The sequence below is a fragment of the Lethenteron reissneri genome, chromosome 12 (assembly GCF_015708825.2).
Source record: "Lethenteron reissneri isolate LAM-NWPU_2019-01 chromosome 12, ASM1570882v1, whole genome shotgun sequence".
Lineage (NCBI taxonomy): Eukaryota > Metazoa > Chordata > Hyperoartia > Petromyzontiformes > Petromyzontidae > Lethenteron > Lethenteron reissneri.
Window position 1 is genome coordinate 13,815,131 of NC_083790.1, and position 21,647 is coordinate 13,836,777.

At 57.5% G+C, this 21,647-nt stretch overlaps 1 protein-coding gene across 1 annotated transcript in view; it reads left to right on the forward strand.

Moving 5' to 3' along the window:
* The window catches only part of LOC133341926 (neurogenic locus notch homolog protein 1-like), a 107,543-nt gene extending 85,896 nt beyond the window's left edge, over window positions 1–21,647 (forward strand). Inside the window, exons 21-35 of the mRNA XM_061550765.1 lie at window positions 6,803–6,987; window positions 7,279–7,411; window positions 7,760–8,017; window positions 8,362–8,474; window positions 8,763–9,027; window positions 9,441–9,774; window positions 10,168–10,536; window positions 11,123–11,265; window positions 12,006–12,225; window positions 12,691–12,787; window positions 14,135–14,306; window positions 14,457–14,788; window positions 15,246–15,393; window positions 16,989–17,086; window positions 17,247–21,647. Coding sequence (XP_061406749.1) covers window positions 6,803–6,987; window positions 7,279–7,411; window positions 7,760–8,017; window positions 8,362–8,474; window positions 8,763–9,027; window positions 9,441–9,774; window positions 10,168–10,536; window positions 11,123–11,265; window positions 12,006–12,225; window positions 12,691–12,787; window positions 14,135–14,306; window positions 14,457–14,788; window positions 15,246–15,393; window positions 16,989–17,086; window positions 17,247–18,656 — 4,277 coding nt within the window. The 3' untranslated portion in view covers window positions 18,657–21,647. The remainder of the gene's footprint in view (window positions 1–6,802; window positions 6,988–7,278; window positions 7,412–7,759; window positions 8,018–8,361; window positions 8,475–8,762; window positions 9,028–9,440; window positions 9,775–10,167; window positions 10,537–11,122; window positions 11,266–12,005; window positions 12,226–12,690; window positions 12,788–14,134; window positions 14,307–14,456; window positions 14,789–15,245; window positions 15,394–16,988; window positions 17,087–17,246) is intronic.

The following is a 21,647-nucleotide window of genomic DNA, read 5'->3' on the forward strand; positions in this document are numbered from 1 at the left end:
GCTGCTCCCTTAGTTGGTCACCGCTGGCCGACGGTGCCACTCTCCCCTGGCTTCGCCCTGCGTGGCCTTACCCTTGCTCAGTCTCCCACTCTCTCCCGTCTCCTTCCGGTTTCATCCCTTAAGGACCCGAACCTTGCTCCCACGTCACATAACTCCACCTCTCCGTGACGTCATATCCGGGAGGTCGCTCGCGCCCGCATTACACCACCCTCCCCCGTAGAGAAAAACCCAGCCGACCTCGGCTGAACAATACCAACAGTAATGCGGGCGAAACCGACCTTGACACACCAAAGGACACCAAGCATGCAATATAACAGTAAGAACAATCAACACAACATAACAATCAACGAACGTACAAGAAGCAGGCAATAAATATAACAGTAAGAACAACAATGCAACATAACAATCAACGAAACACAAGGGATTTAGAACGTGTGCGGGTCGCCGGCCCGTCCCGGACGGTCGGCGGCCCACCCGCAGAGCGGGAACGTGACAGAGGTTGAGGAGTGACAGGGCGTAATCCTCCTGTCGATGTTGGAGGTCCACCAACGTCCCGTGTCCCTGAAGAATTAGCCCCGGACGTGTCCCGCGACTGTGCCTGCAACGGGGTCGGAAGGGCCGCAGGGCCCGGAGTTCCCGCAGTCCTGGCAGGCACCCTCCGAGCAGGGCTCTTCGTCACCTGCGGCGTCACGGCCGGTCTGTCTGGAACAGGCACGACAGGCGCTCTCGCAAGATCAATAGACGCAGGCAGGGGAGAGTCGGCAGCAACAGACCCCGGCAAGGCAACATTAGGAGATGACGTATCATGTAGGGGAGCAACATATGGTTTCAAGCGCGACGTGTGAACAAACCAGCGGCGAGATCCAATATGGACACGCGCCGACTGAGGGTTGGGAACCTCAATGAGGCGGACGGGCCCTTGCCAAGGTTTGTGAAATTTAGGAGAGGTACCCGGCCGCACCTGCGGGCAATGGAGCCAGGCCAGGTCCCCAACCTTCCAGGGGCACTCCCCCTTGGAACGTCGAGCATACCTCTCGTTCCGGGCCTGGGCTTTGGCCGTAGCCGCGCGGGCACTCTCCCGCGCCTCCGAGACCCGGCGAACAGTGTCCCGAATGTAATCAGGGAGTGGTTTACGAGGTCCCCTCACACCGGTTCCCAACTGCACATCCATCGGCGGCACGTTTTCCCGACCATACATAAGGTAAAACGGCGAATAACCTGTAGCCGCATGAGGAGTCATCCGGTACGCCGAAAGCACCCCCGGGATGTGCAGGTCCCAATCCGATTGTTGTTCACTCACCATATGGCACAGCATGGCAGACAATGTCCGGTTTAGCCGCTCAACCATACCATCCGTTTGCGGATGGTATGGGGACGTCCGTACTTTCTTAGTCCCAAGGCCCGCGCACACTTCCGCCAATAATTTAGAAGAGAAATTTCGGCCCTGGTCCGTGAGGAGTCTCTCAGGCGCACCCTTGTCCATAACGTACCCGAACAAAAAGGCGTCGGTAATGGTCGCGGCCGATTGGTCGGGCAACGGCCAGGCCATCGGCCAACGGGAGAGGTACTCAACCCCAACCAGCAAATATTTATTACCCCTCGCCGATGGTGGGAAAGGTCCCAAAATGTCCAGTGCCACCAATTCATTAACCCGAGACACCTGAATTGACTGTATAGGCGGCACATAAGGATGTTTAGGTGGCTTACGTCGGGCACAATCAGGGCACGCGCGGACGTGCCCCACGACATCTGTCGCCATGCCGTGCCAAAAGTAATGACGTTGCAACGTCAATAAGGTCTTCTGCACACCCAGATGTAATAGTGTGTCACAATGGAGAGTTCTAATCAACTCGTATCGCAGGGACGCTGGCACAACCAGACGCCAGCGCTCCTGGAGACCTTCCCTCCACATGAGCAGACCATCTCGGAGCGCGGTTTCCGGTACCCCATCCGTACCCGGACTCTCATTCTCCACTTTAGATCGCTTCCGCAAGGACAATAACGACTCATCCATCATCTGCTCCCGAATCCAAACAGACCGCGGCAGATTCAAAACCCCGTCAGTCGGCCCCGGTTCCATAGGAGCATCCGACTTCTCGACAGCTAACGCCAGCGGCTGAGGGGGGGGATAGACTGGGCGTACATCTATGCGTCCCCGACGCACATTTGCAAGGGGAGCGCTGCGGCAATCTGGAAAGTGCGTCTGCATTCGCATGGCGCACCCCCTTCCGATGGTGAATTTGGAAGGAAAATTCCTGCAGCGTGTCCAACCAACGCGCCAACTGGCCGGATGGCTGATCCATTTTAAGCGCATATTGCAAGGCCGCATGATCCGTACGCACGACAAAGGAACGACCGTAAAGGTACGGTCGAAACTGACGTAGGAAAAAAACAACGGCTAGGAGTTCCCTGCGAGTGACACAGTAGCGGGTTTCCGCGGGAGACAAGACCCGGCTACCATACGCCACGAAGCGCTCTACGCCCCCTTTAGACTGGGATAATACCGCGCCAATACCTGTGTCACTCGCGTCCGTATCAAGAATGAATGGGCGATCGAAATCGGGATAATCCAATGTTGGGGCCGTAGCCAACAGATCGCGCAGACTCTGAAAGGCCGCCTCTTCCGGCGGTCCCCACGCAAACTTACGTCCCTTACCCGTAAGGAGGTGCAAGGGCCTCGCGATCGTCGCAAAATTCGGCACAAATCCTCGATAATACGAGGCAAATTCCAAAAACCGACGTACATCCCCCACGGTGGCCGGAGTTGGCCAATCCCGGACGCACGCCGTTTTTTCCGGGTCCGTGGACACCTCCTCAGCACTCAGGATGTGCCCCAAATAACGGACGGAGCGTTGCAGTAGGTGACATTTCTTTGGTTTGAATTTAAAATTCGCGGAGCGCATCCTCGTGAACACCGTCTCCAGCCGCCTTAAATGTTCATCAAATGTGCGGCTGAAGACAATAATATCGTCCAAATATATGAGACATGTCTCCCACTGCAACCCCGTCAACACGAGCTCCATCAGCCTTTGAAATGTGGCAGGGGCCGCATTCAGCCCCATCGGAAGGCAGTTGAATTGAAACAACCCCTGCGGCGAACGGAATGCGGTTTTCTCCCGTGAGGGCTCGTCAAGGGGAAGCTGCCAAAATCCCGAAGAGAGGTCCAGTGTAGAAAAGAACTTCGCCCCCGATAATGCATCGAGGGAGTCGTCCATACGCGGCAGGGGATACGCATCTGCCACCGATATCTTATTCAATTTGCGAAAATCAACACAAAATCGCAATGTGCCATCCTTTTTCTTAACCAAAACCACAGGCGCGCCCCATGGGCTGTTAGATGGCGATATAATGTCCGCAGCCAACATGTCTTCCACTGCCCCCCGAACGTGTTCCCGCTCGGCGGGACTCATTCGGTGCGAATTCAACCGAATAGGGGCAGCGTCGCCTGTATCAATATGATGGGAAAGCAACGAGGTGCGTCCCAAATCCAAATCATTGGAGCTGAACACATCCGAATACGTCAATAACAATTTGTGAAGCGCACCACGTTGATCCACGGACAGGGAAGAATTTCCGTCACATAAGTTAGCAATCCAGCGATCATCTGAAGCCACAGGCTCAGAAACACCAGCAACCACCCCCTGGCTATGCGAACAATCCTGAGCCGTAAATGCCGTCGTGGCATGTGCCACAACCGTACCAGCCGGGACGCAGACGTTTTCCGCACCCGCATTGAGCACCTGTAAGAACGGTAATTGATCCGGCCGGACGATGGTCTGTGCCCCAACCAGCGCCAATCCGGCCGTAATCGAGGCTGACGGAGACAACAAAACCCCAACCGCTCCTAGCCGATCAGGCAGGGGCTTCCGATACCGCAAGGGAATAAGCATCTGTGAGCCAGGTGGGATGTCAACAGATGCCACGGACAGCGCCTGCACTTGTGTGGCTGAAGCAGGTCGCCCCCAGGGCGACGGCAGAAACGAGATTTGACGGCCACCCGGCAATTCAATACAATTCGCATTAATTTTGATCAAAATAGGCATCTTAGCCAGGAAATCAGTGCCCAATAAACAAGGAACTGCCAAGGATCTTGAAATCAACACAATGCCCGAGGCCGACACCTCCCCAATAGATATTTTAGCGTCCACCTGGCCCACGATGCCCATGCTACCCCCGTTCGCAGCGACGCACGACCCGTAAACCGGACGCACGGCCCCGGGTGGGATGCCCAACAGATGGAAAATGACATCCGAAATAATAGTCGCGGACGCCCCGGAATCGACCAAAATGCGCACGTCCACCCCTTGTATAGATCCTGGTACAGTGGACGAACCCGTAGCGGCCGCGACAACCCTCCGTGCCAACTTGCGCCACTGCGTCACCGAGCGACAAGGCCCCGTCGATGGCCTCTCCTCAACAACAACATTTGAATCGCGCAACGAAGGTGATGGGTGAGGTGCAAAGCCTTGCCGGGTGTCTGGTGCGTGCCGACTTGCCTGTTTCGGAGGTTCCTTGGTCGGCTTGTCCGTTAATGAGGCCTCCTGTTGCGGCGGACCCGGGATGCGGGCCCAGCAGTCCTTTGCGTAGTGGCCCTTCCGCCCGCAGCGGAAGCATTCGGCGTCGTTGCGCCGAAGCGCAGGCCTTGCATCCCGCCGGCCCCGTACCGGTGGTGCAGCGCGCGGGCCCGGCCCGCCGCGTCCCGACCATGGACCGGAGGCGGCCGTCAGCTCCTGAGGGCCCCCCCCATCCGGCACGTAGACCGCCTTCGTAGGGTCCCAACCCAGAGCGCCACCCTCTGCGACGGGCCCCCCCGTCCACGCCGCGACTTGTTTCCACCGTCGGAGGTTGAATTGTGCATCGAGACATTTTGCCGCCGCCCGGGAAGTGAGCTTCTCATGCCCACACACAGGCATGGGAATCCCAAGATCCCGAGACAGCTCGAGCATCTTGCCCAAGATGAGAGGCTCGAGCAGGTCAGGTGTTGTCTCTGGATATGCGGCCATGGCCAAATCAAGCACCGCACCCCTGTATGCAATGGGCGATTCCTCGGGCGCTCGTTGTCGTTGAGCAAATCGCCGATGCGCATCGTCAGGTGGCTCGTAGGCGTCGGCCATTTCTTCAAAAACTCCATATAATGTCTTCTTCTTTTCGGCCTTTATGGAACGAAAAAATCTAACTGATTCGTCGTCCAGAAGAGTCGGCAACACTTCTAAGGCCTCAGCATCGGTCCACCTCGCCGAACGGACCGCCGCCAAGAATCTGCAGGCGAAAGCGCTCCAATCGCCGCCGATGGCGAATTCCTTGACTGTGGTAAGATGGCGACTCCGACTTCTCTTTACTCCGCCCTCCACCGATGGCTCCTCCGGTGGTAAATTCAAAATGGCGTCGAACCGCGGCGTGGCCAAGATGGCGGTTTCCCGCCGCGGAACGCGCAAGATGGCGGCCTCCTGCCGCGTTGCCGATGGCGTCGGAAGCGAAGATAATGTGGCGGCCTGTGGAGCACTCTCAGCTCTCACCGTCGCCGTCCTTGGCGTGACGAGATGACTCAACTGCGCCAGGACGTCCTTGAGAGTCTCCAGTTGCTCCGCCATCTGCTGCCATCGCGGATCAGCGTCCGATGTTGTTGGCGGGCCCGACACCGCGGCGACATCTTCAACTCCAGTCCCCGCGCTCGTTTCAGCAGGGCTCTCCTCCACCACCCCAGGGTTGGAGGGAAGTCGTCGTCGTCGGACGAAGAAGCCGATGCTGGCGCCGGAATAATTTTCTTTCTTACTTGCTTCGACATGCCGTTGCACTTCCGACACCAATGTAATAAAAGACTCGACCATGATGTCTGGCTTGGTGTCCTTTATTGGGTTCGTTTGCTGTCTCCCACACGGCTGTCCTCCTTTGAGACTTTCCACACGGTGCCGACGCTGTTGTTACACCCGTCACCGCTAACAGCTCCGCTGTTGGTCTCCGTCGTTCCCGTAGCCTCTTAGCAGCTTCGCTGCTGTTACCCTCACGCAGCCCCCCTGGCTGTACTCGCTGCAGCTTCCCCTCGTGTCGCTCCCGTAGCCTCGGACAGCCTCGCGGCTGTTCCCCTGTCGCTCCCGTAGCTCCTAGCAGCCGTGCTGCTGTCTCCCATACACAGCCTCCCCGGCTGTACTCGCTGCAGCTCCTCAACCGCTCTCTCTCTCCAGCAGCCCCACTGCTGTCTCCTCCCGCAGCTCCGCTGGCTGCTCCCTTAGTTGGTCACTGCTGGCCGACGGTGCCACTCTCCCCTGGCTTCGCCCTGCGTGGCCTTACCCTTGCTCAGTCTCCCACTCTCTCCCGTCTCCTTCCGGTTTCATCCCTTAAGGACCCGAACCTTGCTCCCACGTCACATAACTCCACCTCTCCGTGACGTCATATCCGGGAGGTCGCTCGCGCCCGCATTACACATGTAAGGCCCCACTGAGCTGTGTAGCTCCTTTTCAGAAGCGACCTGGCCATCACAAATGAAAGCTCAATGGAAGTGGCTTATCACGTGGACATTTTAGCAGCCAAATACTCTAAATGCATGTTGATTCTAAATATTGAGGGAAAAACTGTAAGACCTGGAGGAAATCCACGCGATGACGGGGAGATAGAACACGCAAAATCTAAATATACAGCAGGCATCAGGGTCAGGTTCGAAACCACGACCTTCTGTATACCATTCGAGTTAGTTAACATCTCGCTACTGTGGCGAGTCTGTGTGGCTCTCCTGGGTAAACGAGCAGAACAACAATAATATAAAAAAAAGCAATAAGGATGAGTGAATGCGACGGATGTTTTGCAGGCCTGTCGGTCAGCCACCTCTGTCGGCACGGGGGTCGCTGCATTGACGCGGGCAACACACACCACTGCCAGTGCTCGCGTGGCTTCGAGGGCAGCTACTGCGAGAAGGAGGTGGACGAGTGCACCTCCAACCCCTGCCACAACGGGGCCACCTGCCGGAACTTCCTCGGGAGCTACAAGTGCGAGGTTTGTAGTTGGGCCCCGACCGCAGGAGAAGCGCACGCATTTTGCAGAGTGATTCTACAGAGTGTGATTAATGCCGATTGGTAGAATTTCCCAAACGTCCCAATATAGGGCCAATAGAGCTTGCGCCTGAAAATAAAAAAAAACGCACTGTACCTTAAAAATTGTACGGCGCTTTGATCGGCAATTTGCACGAATGCCGCAGATGCGCGCAAATGATGGTGCTGCCCTTGTTGTTGTTACCTCCGTGCACATCGCTCACCTTGGCGCTTGCCATCTCCTCTCTCCCTACAGTGCCCCGTGGGCTACCATGGCTTGAACTGCGACTATGAAATCAACGAGTGCCTCTCGCAGCCGTGCCAGAACGGCGGAAAGTGCATCGACCTGGTGAATCGCTTCAACTGCGTGTGCCCGCCCGGCACCCAGGGTGAGCGCCGCAGATGCGCGGCATGCACCGCGATCGTCATGCACCGCAATCACCACGCACTGCCATCGCCACGATCACCATTCACCGTGATGTCTCTGTGGAGGGGGAAACCACAACGCGCCGTGGGGCTGCCGCTCGATGGATGGGTTTCGCGCATGCACATCGAGTATGCGTTGAGAGGAAACCACAAGCCGCAGGGTGGCGGCGGTCACGCCTCACAGCAAGAAGCGCATGCGCGTACGTGTGCTGCACGTGCGTAGGTGTGTGCGTGCTCCTGTATGCGAGTGTGCGTGCGAGCGTGTATGCACCTGCGTGCACCTGCATATGTGCGTGCGTGCGGCTGTGTAGGAATCCTGTGTGAGATCAACACTGACGACTGCAACCCGGGCCCCGACGCACCGATGCCCGGGCCCCGGTGCTTCAATGGGGGCTCATGCGTGGACGGCGTGGGCAGCTTCACGTGCTCGTGCCCGCCAGGCTTCGTGGGCGAGCGCTGTGAGGGCGACGTCAACGAGTGTTTGTCCAACCCCTGCGACCCCAGGGGCTCCCTCGACTGCATCCAGCTCGTCAACGACTACAAGTGCCAGTGCCGGCCCGGGTTCACAGGTTCATTCTCCGCAGCGCCGTGGCATCCTCGCCGCGTCATCACTGGGTTTACGAGTGCTTTGCGTGCACGATGTTGGGTTTAGAATTTTTCACGAATCTTCTCCGTGAGGTCACCCAACCCGTGCACTCCAAAGCGCCGCGCTAGAGGCGCATACTCGGGGGTCAACTTTCTCGGCGCGATCTCCACGCCGAGGCCGTAATTTATTGTTTTGGCCAAACAGCCGTTTTGAGTGGCTTCATTGTTTTTTTTCTCGCCTACGTTAATCGCAAATGCTTCCATCAGTAGGCCGACAGTGGTTGCCGTCGTTGTGTGACGCGGGTTTGTGTTGCATGGCGCCACGCAGGTCACAACTGCGAGGTGGTGATCAATACGTGCCGGCTGGAGCCGTGCCGCAACAGCGGCACGTGCATGATCACCGTCAACACGCCGCTGGGATTCACCTGCCTGTGCGCCCCGGTAAGTCCCGTCGCACGAGCCCCACGCGGCGCGCACCGTAGACAAGGCGGAGGGCCTGCAGGAACGTTCCTGCGGGCCGGAACACAGACCGGTTGCAGTTGTTGCCTTCGGGCAGGCGCCGATGGGTTCCGCATCGGGCGGAGCTCACGGCCCTCTCCATGTATGGGGCTTCCAGAGGCACAAGGTAGCGGCGAACATTCGTGGACAAAGATTGTGAAAACGAACGAGCAATTAAATGTGCGCAAGCGGTTGCGTTGTGCGTGACTGACCGTGCCGTGTCGCCCACAGGGCTACGCGGGCCATGCGTGCGAGGACAACGCGTACACGTGTGGCAACCTGAGCTGCCGCAATGGCGGCACGTGCCTGCTGGACCGTGCCGCGGGCCCGCTGTGCGTGTGCCCGCGTGCGTGGCGCGGCCCCGAGTGCCAGTACCATAGCGGCGGTGGCGGAGGAAGCAGCGCATGTGCCAGCTCACCGTGCGAGAATGGCGCTGCGTGCTACGAGGAGGTGCGCCCACCATTCTACCGCTGCGTATGCCCACCCCTCTTCACAGGTGAGCGCCTCGCTGGCGGTAGGTCGCTTTCGCGTCACACTTCTCATTGCTCCTACCACTTGTGTGGTTACCATTTCCGTGACTTTCTACTCATTGATTCCTCCACACCCGAGTTGAGGACTTACGTCAACCCGACGCTGACCCATTTCATCTCACCCAATCGCATGCTCGCTTACCCACGTGCGCCCAACTCTTGCTTACCCTCGCACTCAACTCTCGCCCTCGTAGCTCCGGCCAATAGCCAGAGAACCCGGACACCAATCCCGTGTGACACCAATCCCGCGCAACCGCGTCACGGGGACGCAGTTGCTCGTCCCCGCGATTGCTCGTCCCCGCGATTGCTCGTCCCTGCGATGCACCGCATCAAGGATGGCGAGTGAGGGTTTGTGTGAACGTCCGCTTGCTGTGTGAAGGGCCGCGATGCCGGGTGCTGGGCCCAAAGGTGCCCGGCGACGCCAGCTCGGGCCGCGCTCTGCCTGTGCCGCCCCCCGTGCTGGAAGAGAGCTGCCCTGTCGCCGAGTGCGAGAGCCACGCGGGCGACGGACTATGCGACCGGGACTGCAACAACCACGCGTGTGCGTGGGACGGGGGCGACTGTTCCCTGCACTTCCCCTCGCCCTGGCGCAACTGCTCCATTCGGCTGCAGTGCTGGCTCCGCTTCCGCAACGGCGAGTGCGACGAGCAGTGCAACTCCCTGGGCTGCCTTTTTGACGGGTTCGACTGCCAGCTCGGCATGAAGAACTGCAAGTGAGTTGGCGGGGGAGGGGGGGGTGTGGCGGCGTCGCCACCGTCGCGTGGATTCTCCATCGGGCTGTCCTGAAGCACGCGTCACGTGTAAACTCCTAGAGTAATTAGGCAGCAGGATCCCCTGTATGGTATGTGTAACGTGACTGGGCGCGCTCGTCGCCCGTTATCGGGTTGGGCAAGCTCCTACGTTTTGAGTCTGCGTGCACCGCGCGTGATTGTGGAACCGGCGGGGCTGATGCGATCACACCACCGTCGAGTGATGTCCCCTTGCCTCTCGCCCCCACGAACACCGCGCGCTGCCGATCGAACCTAACGCGATTGCGGTTCTGGTCGTTCCGGCGATCGTGCTCCAAGTGCCGCAAGTAAATCTCGCCCCTCCCTTGTGCTCCGCAGCCCGCTGTATAACGCCTACTGCACGGCACACTATGCCGACCAGCACTGCGACCAGGGCTGCAATAGCGACGAGTGCGGCTGGGATGGGGGCGACTGCGCGGGCGAGGTGCCCGAGCGGCTGGCGGACGGCGTGCTGGTGCTCATCGTGCTGCTGCCGCCTGCGCGCGTGCACAACGACTCCGCCAACTTCCTGCGCCAGCTGGGCAGCCTGCTGCATGCCACCGCGCGCTTCAAGAAAGACACCAATGGCCAGGACATGATCTTCCCCTACTACGGGGACGAGGCGAGGGGGGGTGTCGGGCCGCGCCTGGAGCGCGCGTCCCGCTCGCTTCCGCGATTCGTCCGGGAGATGGAGCGGCCACTGATCGGGTGAGATGCTCGCTAGCGCACCGTCAAGCGAACGTGACTCGTGCGATCCACCCTGCGTTCGACCACGCTACGTTGGTTCGCTGGCCGCTTGGCAAGCCATGTCTTTGAGGCCGTTCACTTGAAACAAAATGGAGCCCCTCGTCGTCGAGCCACGTGTCAATTTGAACGCTGCATTTTTAAACAGGTGTGAAACGCCGTTTTGAAACTTTCCATGTGCACATGCACATGCGCACATGCACACACGCACATGCACACACGCACATGGTCGTGTAGTGGTTAGCGTGCTGCTGTGCTACGAACCCGGTGACCCGATTCCCGCTCACGGCCAACACCAGTGACGATTATCCGAACCGGTCCTGAACTCTCCCCTAGGTCGACTCAGCCTCAAACGAGTACCTGGTGCGGTGTGTAATCATTTCCGCTGGAGAGACAAAGGCGGCCGGGCGTAGTGCTGGCTACCCCACCCCCTCGTGTGCCACAGTGCCAGCCTTCATAGGTCCTACTCGCTAATAGCACTTGCCCCAACAGTCTGTTAAGGCTATAAGGGGGATCTTTGTCTTTCTGTGTGTGTGTGCGTGGGTGGCAGCTCCAAGGTTTATGTGGAGATCGACAACCGCCACTGCTACCAGACCTCGGACCGCTGCTTCTCGAGTGCCGCCGATGCGGCGGCGTTCCTCGCCGCGCAGGCGACACATGGCAGCCTCCCCCTGCCCCTCCTGGGTGTCTCCAGTACGACACCACCCTCACCACCCTCACCACCCTCACCACCCTCCCTCACCTCCCTTCACAGTGGGCAAAATGTAAATGTGGAAGAAGGCCTAGTATGAAGCCTACCTGCATCCTCTATGCCCTACGTTCACTGACACTCGCACAGACACTCGCTCGCACACCCTCACGCACCCTCACACTGTGTGTGTTTGTAGAGTGTAGCTGCGTTGAGTGTAGCGGTGTCCTCCTAACCAATCTCAGTATTCCACATTCATATTCTCTGGCCTTGCGTGTGTTAGGGCCATGTTGTAGGATATAGATTGAAAACTAATTTCTTTAGAAGCACTTTTTGTGTGTTAGTTGGTTGTCTTTCCCCCACTCCTCCGATTAGCACAGTTGGCTACATAAGGTGCGAAAGTTCAACATACGTACATACAGGATCACCTCTGCCACGATTGCTATGAATGCGGTGGCTAAACCGCTGTTTCTGAGGTGTGTACACGGTTTATCTCCTCACGTCTGTGACAGGATTTTCGACGCATTTTTTTATTTGTTTGTAAGGACTGTTTATTCTGCCTACAGTGAGTTCTGGTGTTGGTTTTTTGTAAATAATTTGTTGCTATTTTTACTCATGAGTTGGCACATTCCCACCTACACTGCCGTCCTTATAACAGAGCTGCTTTGCGCAGTGGGGCTTTACCAGCTGAAATATAAAGTCTTAGTTTGAGTGTTGTTGATCCGGTGTCTCGCTGTGCGTGCAGGCGAGGTGCCTGACGTGACGGCGCCGCGTGTCCAAGTCTACGTGCTGCTGGGCCTCGTGCTGCTCGTGCTCATGGTGGTTGTGCTGCTCGGCGTGCTGGTCGGGCGCAAGCGGCGGCGCGAGCAGGGCACCCTCTGGTTCCCCGAAGGCTTCATCCTGGGCCCCCCCTCTGACAAGAAGAAGCGCCGGGAGCCCGTGGGACAGGACGACGTGGGAATGAAGTACGCGGCACTGCGGCGTGGCGTCGGTGCCAGCGGGGGCGTGTGCCGGGAATCGTGCCGCGATGCAGGGAGGGAAACGCGCAGATCGGATCCTAGAAACGCCACACCCATCCGTGTATGACCCGGACAGCTCTCCGGAATCGGTATCTGTGTCGGACTTCATGAAAGTTTACCTAGCAGTGTTGATATACCTGGGCTGGCATGTGGAGGCTGAGGGAGCAAGCCCCTTAATGCTTTTCAGCTCAGGCTTCAAGTTATTTGTGCGCCAGTTCCGTCCGTTCATGTTTCTGAGCACATGGTTGTATTTGAGTTTTGTGTGATGCTCGGTGCTGGCCCTGTGAAGTTCTTGAGACGTTGAACAACACTCGTCTGAGAACTAACGCGCTGGCGTTCTGTGCTGTGTGTGGCACCTTCTGTCTTTCTCCGTCTCTCTGTCTCTTTCTGTGCATGGTGTTGTGCTACCAGGACCTTGTCTCAGAGCTCCGTGGAGGACAGTCTTATCGATGGAAACCAGAACGAGGCGTGGCTGGATGGCAGCGTGCCCAGCACCAAGCGTAGGAAGGTGTGTACACACAGACACGCAAAAGGTTCCCCGCATAGCCTTCACGGACTGTTAGGGCAAGTTCTAGATTTGAAGCTTTCGTGACTGCAAGAATTCATACTCTTAGGCTTTTTTGGTAAAGTCACGGAGGTAAAAAATAAAATTAATAGAAGTAATAATAGAAATAAAATAATAAATCACGACGTTTCGGAGGCAACACAAGCTTCCGTCTTCAGGTGGAACCGTCACAGCACAATTGCTGTACTTGATACAGCAATTGCTGTACTTGATACAGCAATTGTGCTGTGACGGTTCCACCTGAAGACGGAAGCTTGTGTTGCCTCCGAAACGTCGTGATTTATTATTTTATATCTATTATTACTTCTATTATTTTTATTTTTTACCTACGTGACTTTACCCAAAAAGCCTACGAGTATGTTAGGGCAAGTGCTGTTAGCGAGCACCTCAGAAGACCGGTACAGCACGTGAAAGGGTGGTGTGGCCAGCACGAACACCGGCTGCCTTTGTCTCCGCAAATGCCGATGTTTACACACCACACATGGTACTCGCTTAAAGCTCATGTGACCTAGGGGAGGCCCAAGACTAGTCCAGATAATCGCTATCACTGATGGTTTGCAATGAACGGGAATTGAACTCTGATAGTCTGGGTTCGTAGTGCAGTGCGCTAACCACTGCGCTGCGGCTCCCCGCATCCAAGCTGTATGATCACTCGGCTACATGCATGGCCTGCAGCAGAGCCAGCGATTGGCGAGCCAAACCTCCGACCGGGATTTGAACTCGCGACGTGTCGATTGGGAGCCGCGTGCTCCAGCGCTGAGCCATCTGGCTCCCAGCCAAGTTTAGTGTGAACCAGAACCGTGAATGGGTCTTCACTTCAACAAATGATTACGATCCAATGCTCTTACTCTGTTCGTTGACCCAGGGAAGCCTCGCTGAGTCTCAACTCTTTTTCAGGAGGGTCCTGCCAGGTTTTTTGCATTCTGGGGACGATGTCGCTTCTGTGCAATCTAAAACAAATAATTTACAGGTTTTTTGTTTTTTGGAGTGGTGATGTTAGGCCGATTCCAGTTACATGTAATCGATTTTAGCTATGGGAGGAAACGGGGGAACCTGGAGGGGGGAAACCCATACATACGGGGAGAGCATACAAAATTCACACAGAGGCACCCTGGTGAGGAATCAAACCGAGGCCCTTCCCTTCCCATTGTGAGGCGCGAGTGTCATGACTGCGCCGCCACCCCAAGTCCTGGGTGCACACGTGCAAAGGAGCAATCGTAGCAAGCCGCGCTTACAAAGGGAGAGGCGATAGGCTTGCGGCTTGAGTGACGAGGCGACGCGTGCGCTCAGCTGGAGGAGCAGGGGATGTTGCCTGAGGCCGAAGAGCCGGTGGACCACCGCCCGTGGACGCAGCAGCATCTGGAGGCAGCCGACATCCGCACGGCACCTGCACTCGCGCTGGCGCTCACCCCACCACAGGGCGAGGCTGACGATGGCATGGACGTGAACGTTCGGGGGCCCAGTGAGTCGCCGCTCCCCTCCCGCACGGTTGTGACCCGCACGCCGTGATGCACACGCAGTTACCCGCATGGTCATGACCCGCTCGCAGTTACCCGCACGGTTGTCTGTGGCTGAAATGTTCCCCGCCGCCTCCTATTCCCCGTGATCCCAGACGGCTTCACGCCGCTCATGGTGGCATCATTCCACGGCGGGGGCCTTGACTCGAGCCTCTGCGATGAGGAGGAGAGTAGCGACGGCCTTTTCGAGGACGGCGCCGATGACGGTTCGGCCAACGTCATCACCGACCTCATCTGCCAGGGCGCCGCGCTGCACGCACAGACGGACCGCACTGGTGAGACGGCGCTACACCTGGCAGCTCGCTACGCGCGCTCCGACGCCGCCAAGCGGCTGCTGGATGCCGGCGCCGATGCCAACCTTCCCGACAACATGGGCCGCTCGCCGCTTCACGCCGCCGTGTCGGCCGACGCGCAGGGCGTGTTCCAGGTGAGTGCCCTACCAGGGCTCTGCGTGCGGAAATTAGAGCGGAGGAGGATGAGGGCGTGGTCGCACCGTTGCGTACGAGTCGAGTGCTCGAATGGCAAAATGATCAGTGGCGCAGGGGGGGCGGGGAGGGGCATAGACGGCTACTGCCTGTGAGCGCCAAGCTGACGACGGAGCACGCGGCACGGTACTGCCCACCCTCCACGGCCCTCGGCAGGCAGGGCCACCTGAATAACCGGCAGGGCCGCCGGAGCAACCAGTGCCTCCTCACAGCCAGCGCTGCCACACAACAAGCCGTAACAGCTGTCGCCGTTCCGGAACGCGGTTGCTCGTCTCCGCAACGCGCTGTACGTTGAGAGTTGAGATGTGAGCCGGTGCACCCCATAGCGCGACGTGTCACTGCCCCCGTCGCTGTGCGTGAGCCGTGTGCGTGACCCATGCGCGTGCGTTCTTCTGTCAGATCCTCATCCGCAACCGTGCCACGGACGTGGACGCGCGCATGCACGACGGCACGACGCCGCTCATCCTGGCCGCGCGGCTCGCCGTCGAGGGCATGGCGGAGGAGCTCATCAACTGCCACGCTGACGTCAACAAAGTGGACGACCTCGGTACGACCATGCTGCCAGGCACACAGCGCCCACACAGTGCCCGCATGCTCGAGAGGAAAGCCGTGCTGCCACCCCACCCGTAGCGGCGCTGCTGCTTGCTGCTGCTGCTGCTTGCTGCTGCTTGCTGCTGCTTTCTGCTGCTGCTGCTTGCTGCTGCTTGCTGCTGCTGCTTGCTGCTGCTGCTTGCTGCTGCTGCTTGCTGCTGCTTGCTGCTGCCGCTTGCTGCTGCTGCCTGCTGCTGCTGCTGCTTGCTTGCTGCTGCCTGCTGCTGCTTGCTGCTGCCTGCTGCTGCTTGCTGCTGCCTGCTGCTGCCTGCTGCTGCTTGCTGCTGCCTGCTGCTGCTTGCTGCTGCCTGCTGCTGCTTGCTGCTGCCTGCTGCTGCTTGCTGCTGCTGCTTGCTGCTGCTGCTTGCTGCTGCTGCTTGCTGCTGCTGCTGCTGCTGCTTGCTGCTGCTGCTTGCTGCTGCTGCTTGCTGCTGCTGCTTGCTGCTGCTTGCTGCTGCTTGCTTGCTGCTGCTTGCTGCTGCTTGCTTGCTGCTGCTGCTTGCTGCTGCTTGCTGCTGCTTGCTTGCTGCTGCTGCTTGCTGCTTGCTGCTTGCTTGCTGCTGCTGCTTGCTGCTTGCTGCTGCTGCTTGCTGCTTGCTGCTGCTGCTTGCTGCTGCTTGCTGCTGCTTGCTGCTGCTGCTTGCTGCTACTTGCTGCTGCTGTTTGCTGCTGCTGCTGCTTGCTGCTGCTTGCTGCTGCTGCTTGCTGCTGCTGCTTGCTGCTTGCTGCTCTGATCGCGCGAGACGTTCGACCGTTCGGGTGCCCCGCATCGGCATTGCACAAACACGCGGTGGGGTCGTTGTCGGCCACGTGGTGGCCATCGATCGGTCCCCCATCGCAGATTGTATCACGAGCAGCCTCCCAGCGGGCACACCCCGTGCTCCAATTAGCAACCGCGATAGCGAACATTTGCAGAGCGACGGTTTTGGCTACATGCAAGATGGCGCACACATGCTCCGAATGTCACCCACGAATAACAAAACGCTGCCCTTCGTGGTGTGAAAAGAGGGAAAGCTCCTGAGGGCCAGATGTTAAAACTGTGGACGTCGTCAGAGAAGCGGAATCGGTTGTCGGTATATAACTCGATCGGGGAATGATAACACCATCAAGAATTCTTCCATTCAAAGCGCCAATGAGCAGGCGTCCCTGGCCGCTTGCGCGTAGAGATTATTCGCGAGTCGTCAGGAACAGAAAATGTGAAGGTTTCTCACGGCTGGCAAACAATTGAATTCCCAAATCTAACGCGACAGCGATTCCGCAACGAGGAAGCACCCACCGTGAAGAGAAGAGGCGAGAGCAAGGGTGGCATTTTTTTTTAGAGAACGCACCCGAGGAGGAGACGGAACGATGATATTGTATTTTTTGTGGGAGCTTGATGGAGGGAATGGCGACGGCTTGGGGACGACTCCATCAGGTGTGTCTAGATGGTGGCTGGCTGATGGCGTGCCAGTTCTTGAGTTCTCGTCGTCAATCGCTTTGTAGTATCCGCTCCGTTTCGGCAGTGGGCGCGTGTCCGTGTCGTCAACTCAAGACACGATTGTCGCCTCGCAGGGAAATCAGCGCTGCACTGGGCGGCAGCTGTGAACAACGTAGAGGCCACCCTCGTGCTGCTCAAGAACGGAGCCAACAAGGACATGCAGGACAACAAGGTGAGCGCACGCACAAGCTGGCACCTTGTGCCGCGCAGCCGGGCATTCCCTTTGTACGTCAATGCTGCACCGGCGAACAGTTTCTGGCTACTTTACGAAAATCTTTTTTTGCCGCGACCCGACGTGCTTGCCCGCCCACCCGCGTTTGGCTTCTCTGCAGGAGGAGACGCCGCTGTTCTTGGCAGCCCGCGAGGGCAGCTATGAGACAGCCAAGCTGCTACTGGATCACTTTGCCAGCCGCGACATCACGGACCACGTGGATCGCCTGCCAAGGGACATCGCGCAGGAGCGGCTGCACCACGACATTGTCCGCCTCCTGGACGAGTACAACGTCGTGCGCAACCCCTCGGGGCCCAACGGCCTCGTCTCCCCGCCGCAAGCCAACGGCGCCTACGCCCACGGCGCCAAGGCTGGAAAGAAAGGGGTGCGGCGGCCCGGCAACAAGTCGGGCGTGGCGCACGATGCCGCCAAGTGCAAGAAGGCTCAGAAGAAAGTGAACGGCGGCATCGCGAGCGGTGGCGGTGGCGATGGAGCGCCGCTGCTAGGATTGGACGGATCGGCGTCGCTATCTCCCGTCAACTCCGAGTCGTCGCAGTCGGATGCGACCTCCCCATCCTTGCTGACATCTCCGCACGCAGCGCATTCCCTCTACGCCTCCATGGAGGCCGTCGGCTGCGGCCCCCCTCGCGTCGGCCACCCGATGGCTTTCAGGAACGGAGCCATAGCGGTGGCGTCCGGATGGATAAACCCCATGCAGAATGTGCCTCTGTCGCAGTTCGCTCATCAAGGCCACTCGCTCGGCCTGACGTCATCGCACCCTCAGTCTAACCACAGGGCCATGATGTCACCCCTGCACCCGGCCATGATCAATAGCCAACATCACCAGATGCTGGCCTTTCAGCAGAACTTGTATTCACCGAGAAATAAACCCCTCATGGAGGCTCCACAGCATCACCCGGAGCAGGCCCGTGGCGGGGCTTTTTTTCAGTCCAAGATGCCAATGATGCAGCCACAAAGCAACCTGCAGGCCGCATCCCAACAGTCGCAACTCCTAGCATCCATTAGCCAAGGCAATATGTTTCCTTCTCTTCAACAGCAGCATCAGCAGCATCAGGGAATCGCAGTGCCCATGCAGAGTTTTGTAGGGAGCGAATTTGGAGAAAGCTTTACTGCCAATGACTACAAGCCCAACGAGATGTCCCGCTCGCAGACCAGCTGCGTGCTAACGCAGACCGTGCTGCCTCCCCAGGAGGCAAATCCCTCGGCGCAGTCGAGCCAGCTCGCCAAGCACGAGGGGGCGGCCCCCGCAGAGCAGTTCCCCACGCCGCCGTCCCAGCACAGCCGTGGCGAGGGCAGCCCCGGGCACGCGCCCCCGCCCGGCACCCCTGGCGAGCACCCCTACCTTACCCCTTCCCCCGAGACCCCTGAGCGCTGGTCCACATGCTCGCCCCGCTCGGGGGCGTCGGATTGGTCCGACGGCGTCTCCAGTCCGCCCGGCTTAGCCGCACGGGCACAGCGCCGGCCCGCCGACCCTCAGCAGCAGCTGCACAACCTGCAGGCGCTCATGTAACCCGGCCTCGCGCCCTCTTCTCTCGCCCACTTCGCTCCTTCTCTCCCAAACGGCATGTGCCGCCGGTCCCGTGACGTGTGGCTACCCCCTGCGTCGCCGTAGCAACGGCGGTGATGCGGCGGGAGATGGCGTGGCGGAGGGTCGCGGAGCCACGGGTTTGTTTATTTCGGACCGGTGGCGGTTGTGGTTTGTCGTTCACACCAAAATCCCCGCGCGCTCATTCTGCCTGCATCCTCCAAAGATGGAATATCTGCTTCCGATGCCGGCAGAATCTGACCGTCTCCCACCTTGTGAGCGAGCGTCGAGTCGGTAGCTGTGATTGCTGCTGTAGGGGGTCGCGTTGCTACCGCTGCTGCTGTTTTAAGAGCTTGCGTGGGGGCAAGGTTAAACTTGCACGTTCAGTTAAAATATTTCACCCGGGAATGTATGTACGTTGGACTTCTTTCGCATTGTACGTAGCCAATCGTAGGTGCGGGGGAAGGACAACAAAAATGGCTCAAGATGGAACATCTCGTTTGCAAGGGGGTCCCGGCTGCCGTTTTGACACGTGCATAGCGAACACGAGATTACACGGAGGCAAACATGTTACGTATTCAGTTAGTTAAAAAAAAGTTTCACTTAGTTAATTTTTGCACAAATCCTGAGGGCGATCGGACGCAGCAAGTGGTACGGCCAATCACAGCATCCCGTGCTCGTAATTTATGCGACACAATGCAGGCGTTTTGAATTTATTTCCGTCATGGTTTACGATTTTTCTGTTTAGCTGTGGTACCGGCGTAGATGTGTCTTATCAGAGCATGCACAAGCATTTCTGTTGTTGTTAATTTGAAATGGATCAAGGCGTGGGAGTGGAGAGGCCCGCCTGCTGTCTCGCGATGGGAGAGTGGTCGATCTTCTGCTGCTGCTGCTTTTGCAGCTGCTGCTGCAGCTGCACCCTGCCGCGTGCCGTATCCCGGTCGAGTTGTTTCCCACAGTACGCGGACGGTCGGTCGGTCATCGCGATGAGCACACGTGCATCAAAAAAACTCAAACTGCTCTGCAAACAAATAATTTCCAACTCGGATGAATATTGTTTTAAGCTATGATAATAATTGTGTTTTTTAATGAAGCTCGTTCATGCAAATCGCCTCTCAAGACGCTGCTGTAGAGTCTGTGGCGCGCCGTAGTATTTCGCGCAGAGATGCATTAAAAACCACAGACAAAGCGAGAAGGCAGCCGGAGCTGGTGCCACCAGTTGTCCAAGCTCTGTGGTCCTTTATTTCGATTTTCAGCCACCTCCATTTCGCCAAAACGCATTGGTTTTGGACAGGGGATGCCGGCGGCGGCACGGCCCGTGGCCCAAGTCGCGGCTCGGCTCTCGCCCAGGCGAGCCACTTCAAAGCGACGCTCAACTTGAGCCGGCTCAGAGAACGGTTCCTAGCCACGCACAGGATGTACGTGAGCCATGGCTGAGTCGCTTGTGCGTCTGTTTGATGCAATTGAGCGGCTTACGCCTGAGCTGGGCTGTGGCCAAGGTAACGGGCCCAAGTCTGCCAGGAGAAATCACGCGTGGCCACACACACACACGCGTGCGTTCGTGCGCGCGCGGGGTTTGTGCGTGGTTACATTAACACACACGCACCGGGTGTGTGCAGTGCTTCCTGGGCCTGGTCTCCAGTGCATGCTGCATCGTGTGTTGTACCGGCAGAAGGGTCACGTCTCAAAATTGTTTAACTTGAATGGATTTGTCTTAAATAGGGAATATATCTTGAAAGCAAAACAATGTCTTATGATCGGAGCTTATTTACACGTGTTTGCCTTATCAGTAAGTGTGGTTTATGCATCACAATAATGGCATTTTTACAAACATTTTGTTTCTAAGCTAGCTTATGTAACCATGTGTAAATTATGATATTGTTATATTCTACATTAAAAAAAAATGCTTGGGACAGGTATACTTGTCGCGAGTGCACGTTACATTGGTCCCGTGTTTGCAGTAGGTTGTCGGCCTGGTGTGAGCGTCAACGTCTCAGGCTGCGGGTGTAGCCTGTAGGGAGTCACCCTCCCGTGGGTTCGATTGAATCCTCCTGTGCCCTGCTCACTCACAGGTGGGACGAATGTCCCGCAACCACGCAACCCGCGTCTGGTCTGCGCGGTGCTCTTCTCGCAAACCGTGCAGTGCTATTCGTTAATCTCACGGGCTGCTAGAATGCGTGCGTTTTCTTTTCTCTCCATAACTTGTTCCCATCGTGCATCTGGTATGAACGGTACTCTTAGAAGCGCTTTTATTGGCCGGCGTCTATAGCCTACGGGAACCGTGCATGTCTTGCCTCTCCGTTGTCGCTCCGAGCAAAATACCGCGGGGAGATGGAGAACGGTGTGGCCGTAAAGAGTCGGGCTCGATGCACATTCTCGATTTAACTTGGTTTGGTACCGAGTCCCTGTGGTACCAGCGCCGCGCGCGCCCGCTTGCTTTCCCACGGTACTGTGGCATGCGTTTAATTGTGAACAGATGTGCTGCTGGTCGGCTGCCAGTCGTGCTGCAGGCGCGGGGGGAGTTCCGAGCGAGGAGCAGGAGGGAGCAACTCCGTTCGTTGCTGCTCGCAGTGTGGCCAGTCGAGCTTTCCAAGGACAATCGTGTCGCCACCAAACGTTTCTCAGTCCCCCTCCCTCAACATACACCAAATCACAATGCTGAATACCGGTACTCACTGTATATGACACTCAACAGATGCTTCAGTGTACATAAGTAATTTGTTTCATGTTTTTATATTTGGTAACTTTTTTCTTACAAAAAGAAAATAACTCCTACTTATTTTAGTATCCAGCGCTGTTGACGTGGAGCACGTGTTGGTGTTTGACGGTAGTTTGTGAATAAGAGATTATTTTACTGTTTAGACTTTTTTTTACTCTTAAAATATTTTTTTATTACTAAACCCTGTAGAAATGGTATTAAAATATGTATTTTGAATTGTAAGCACCGACGTGGTAATAAAAGTGCCTATCAGTTGG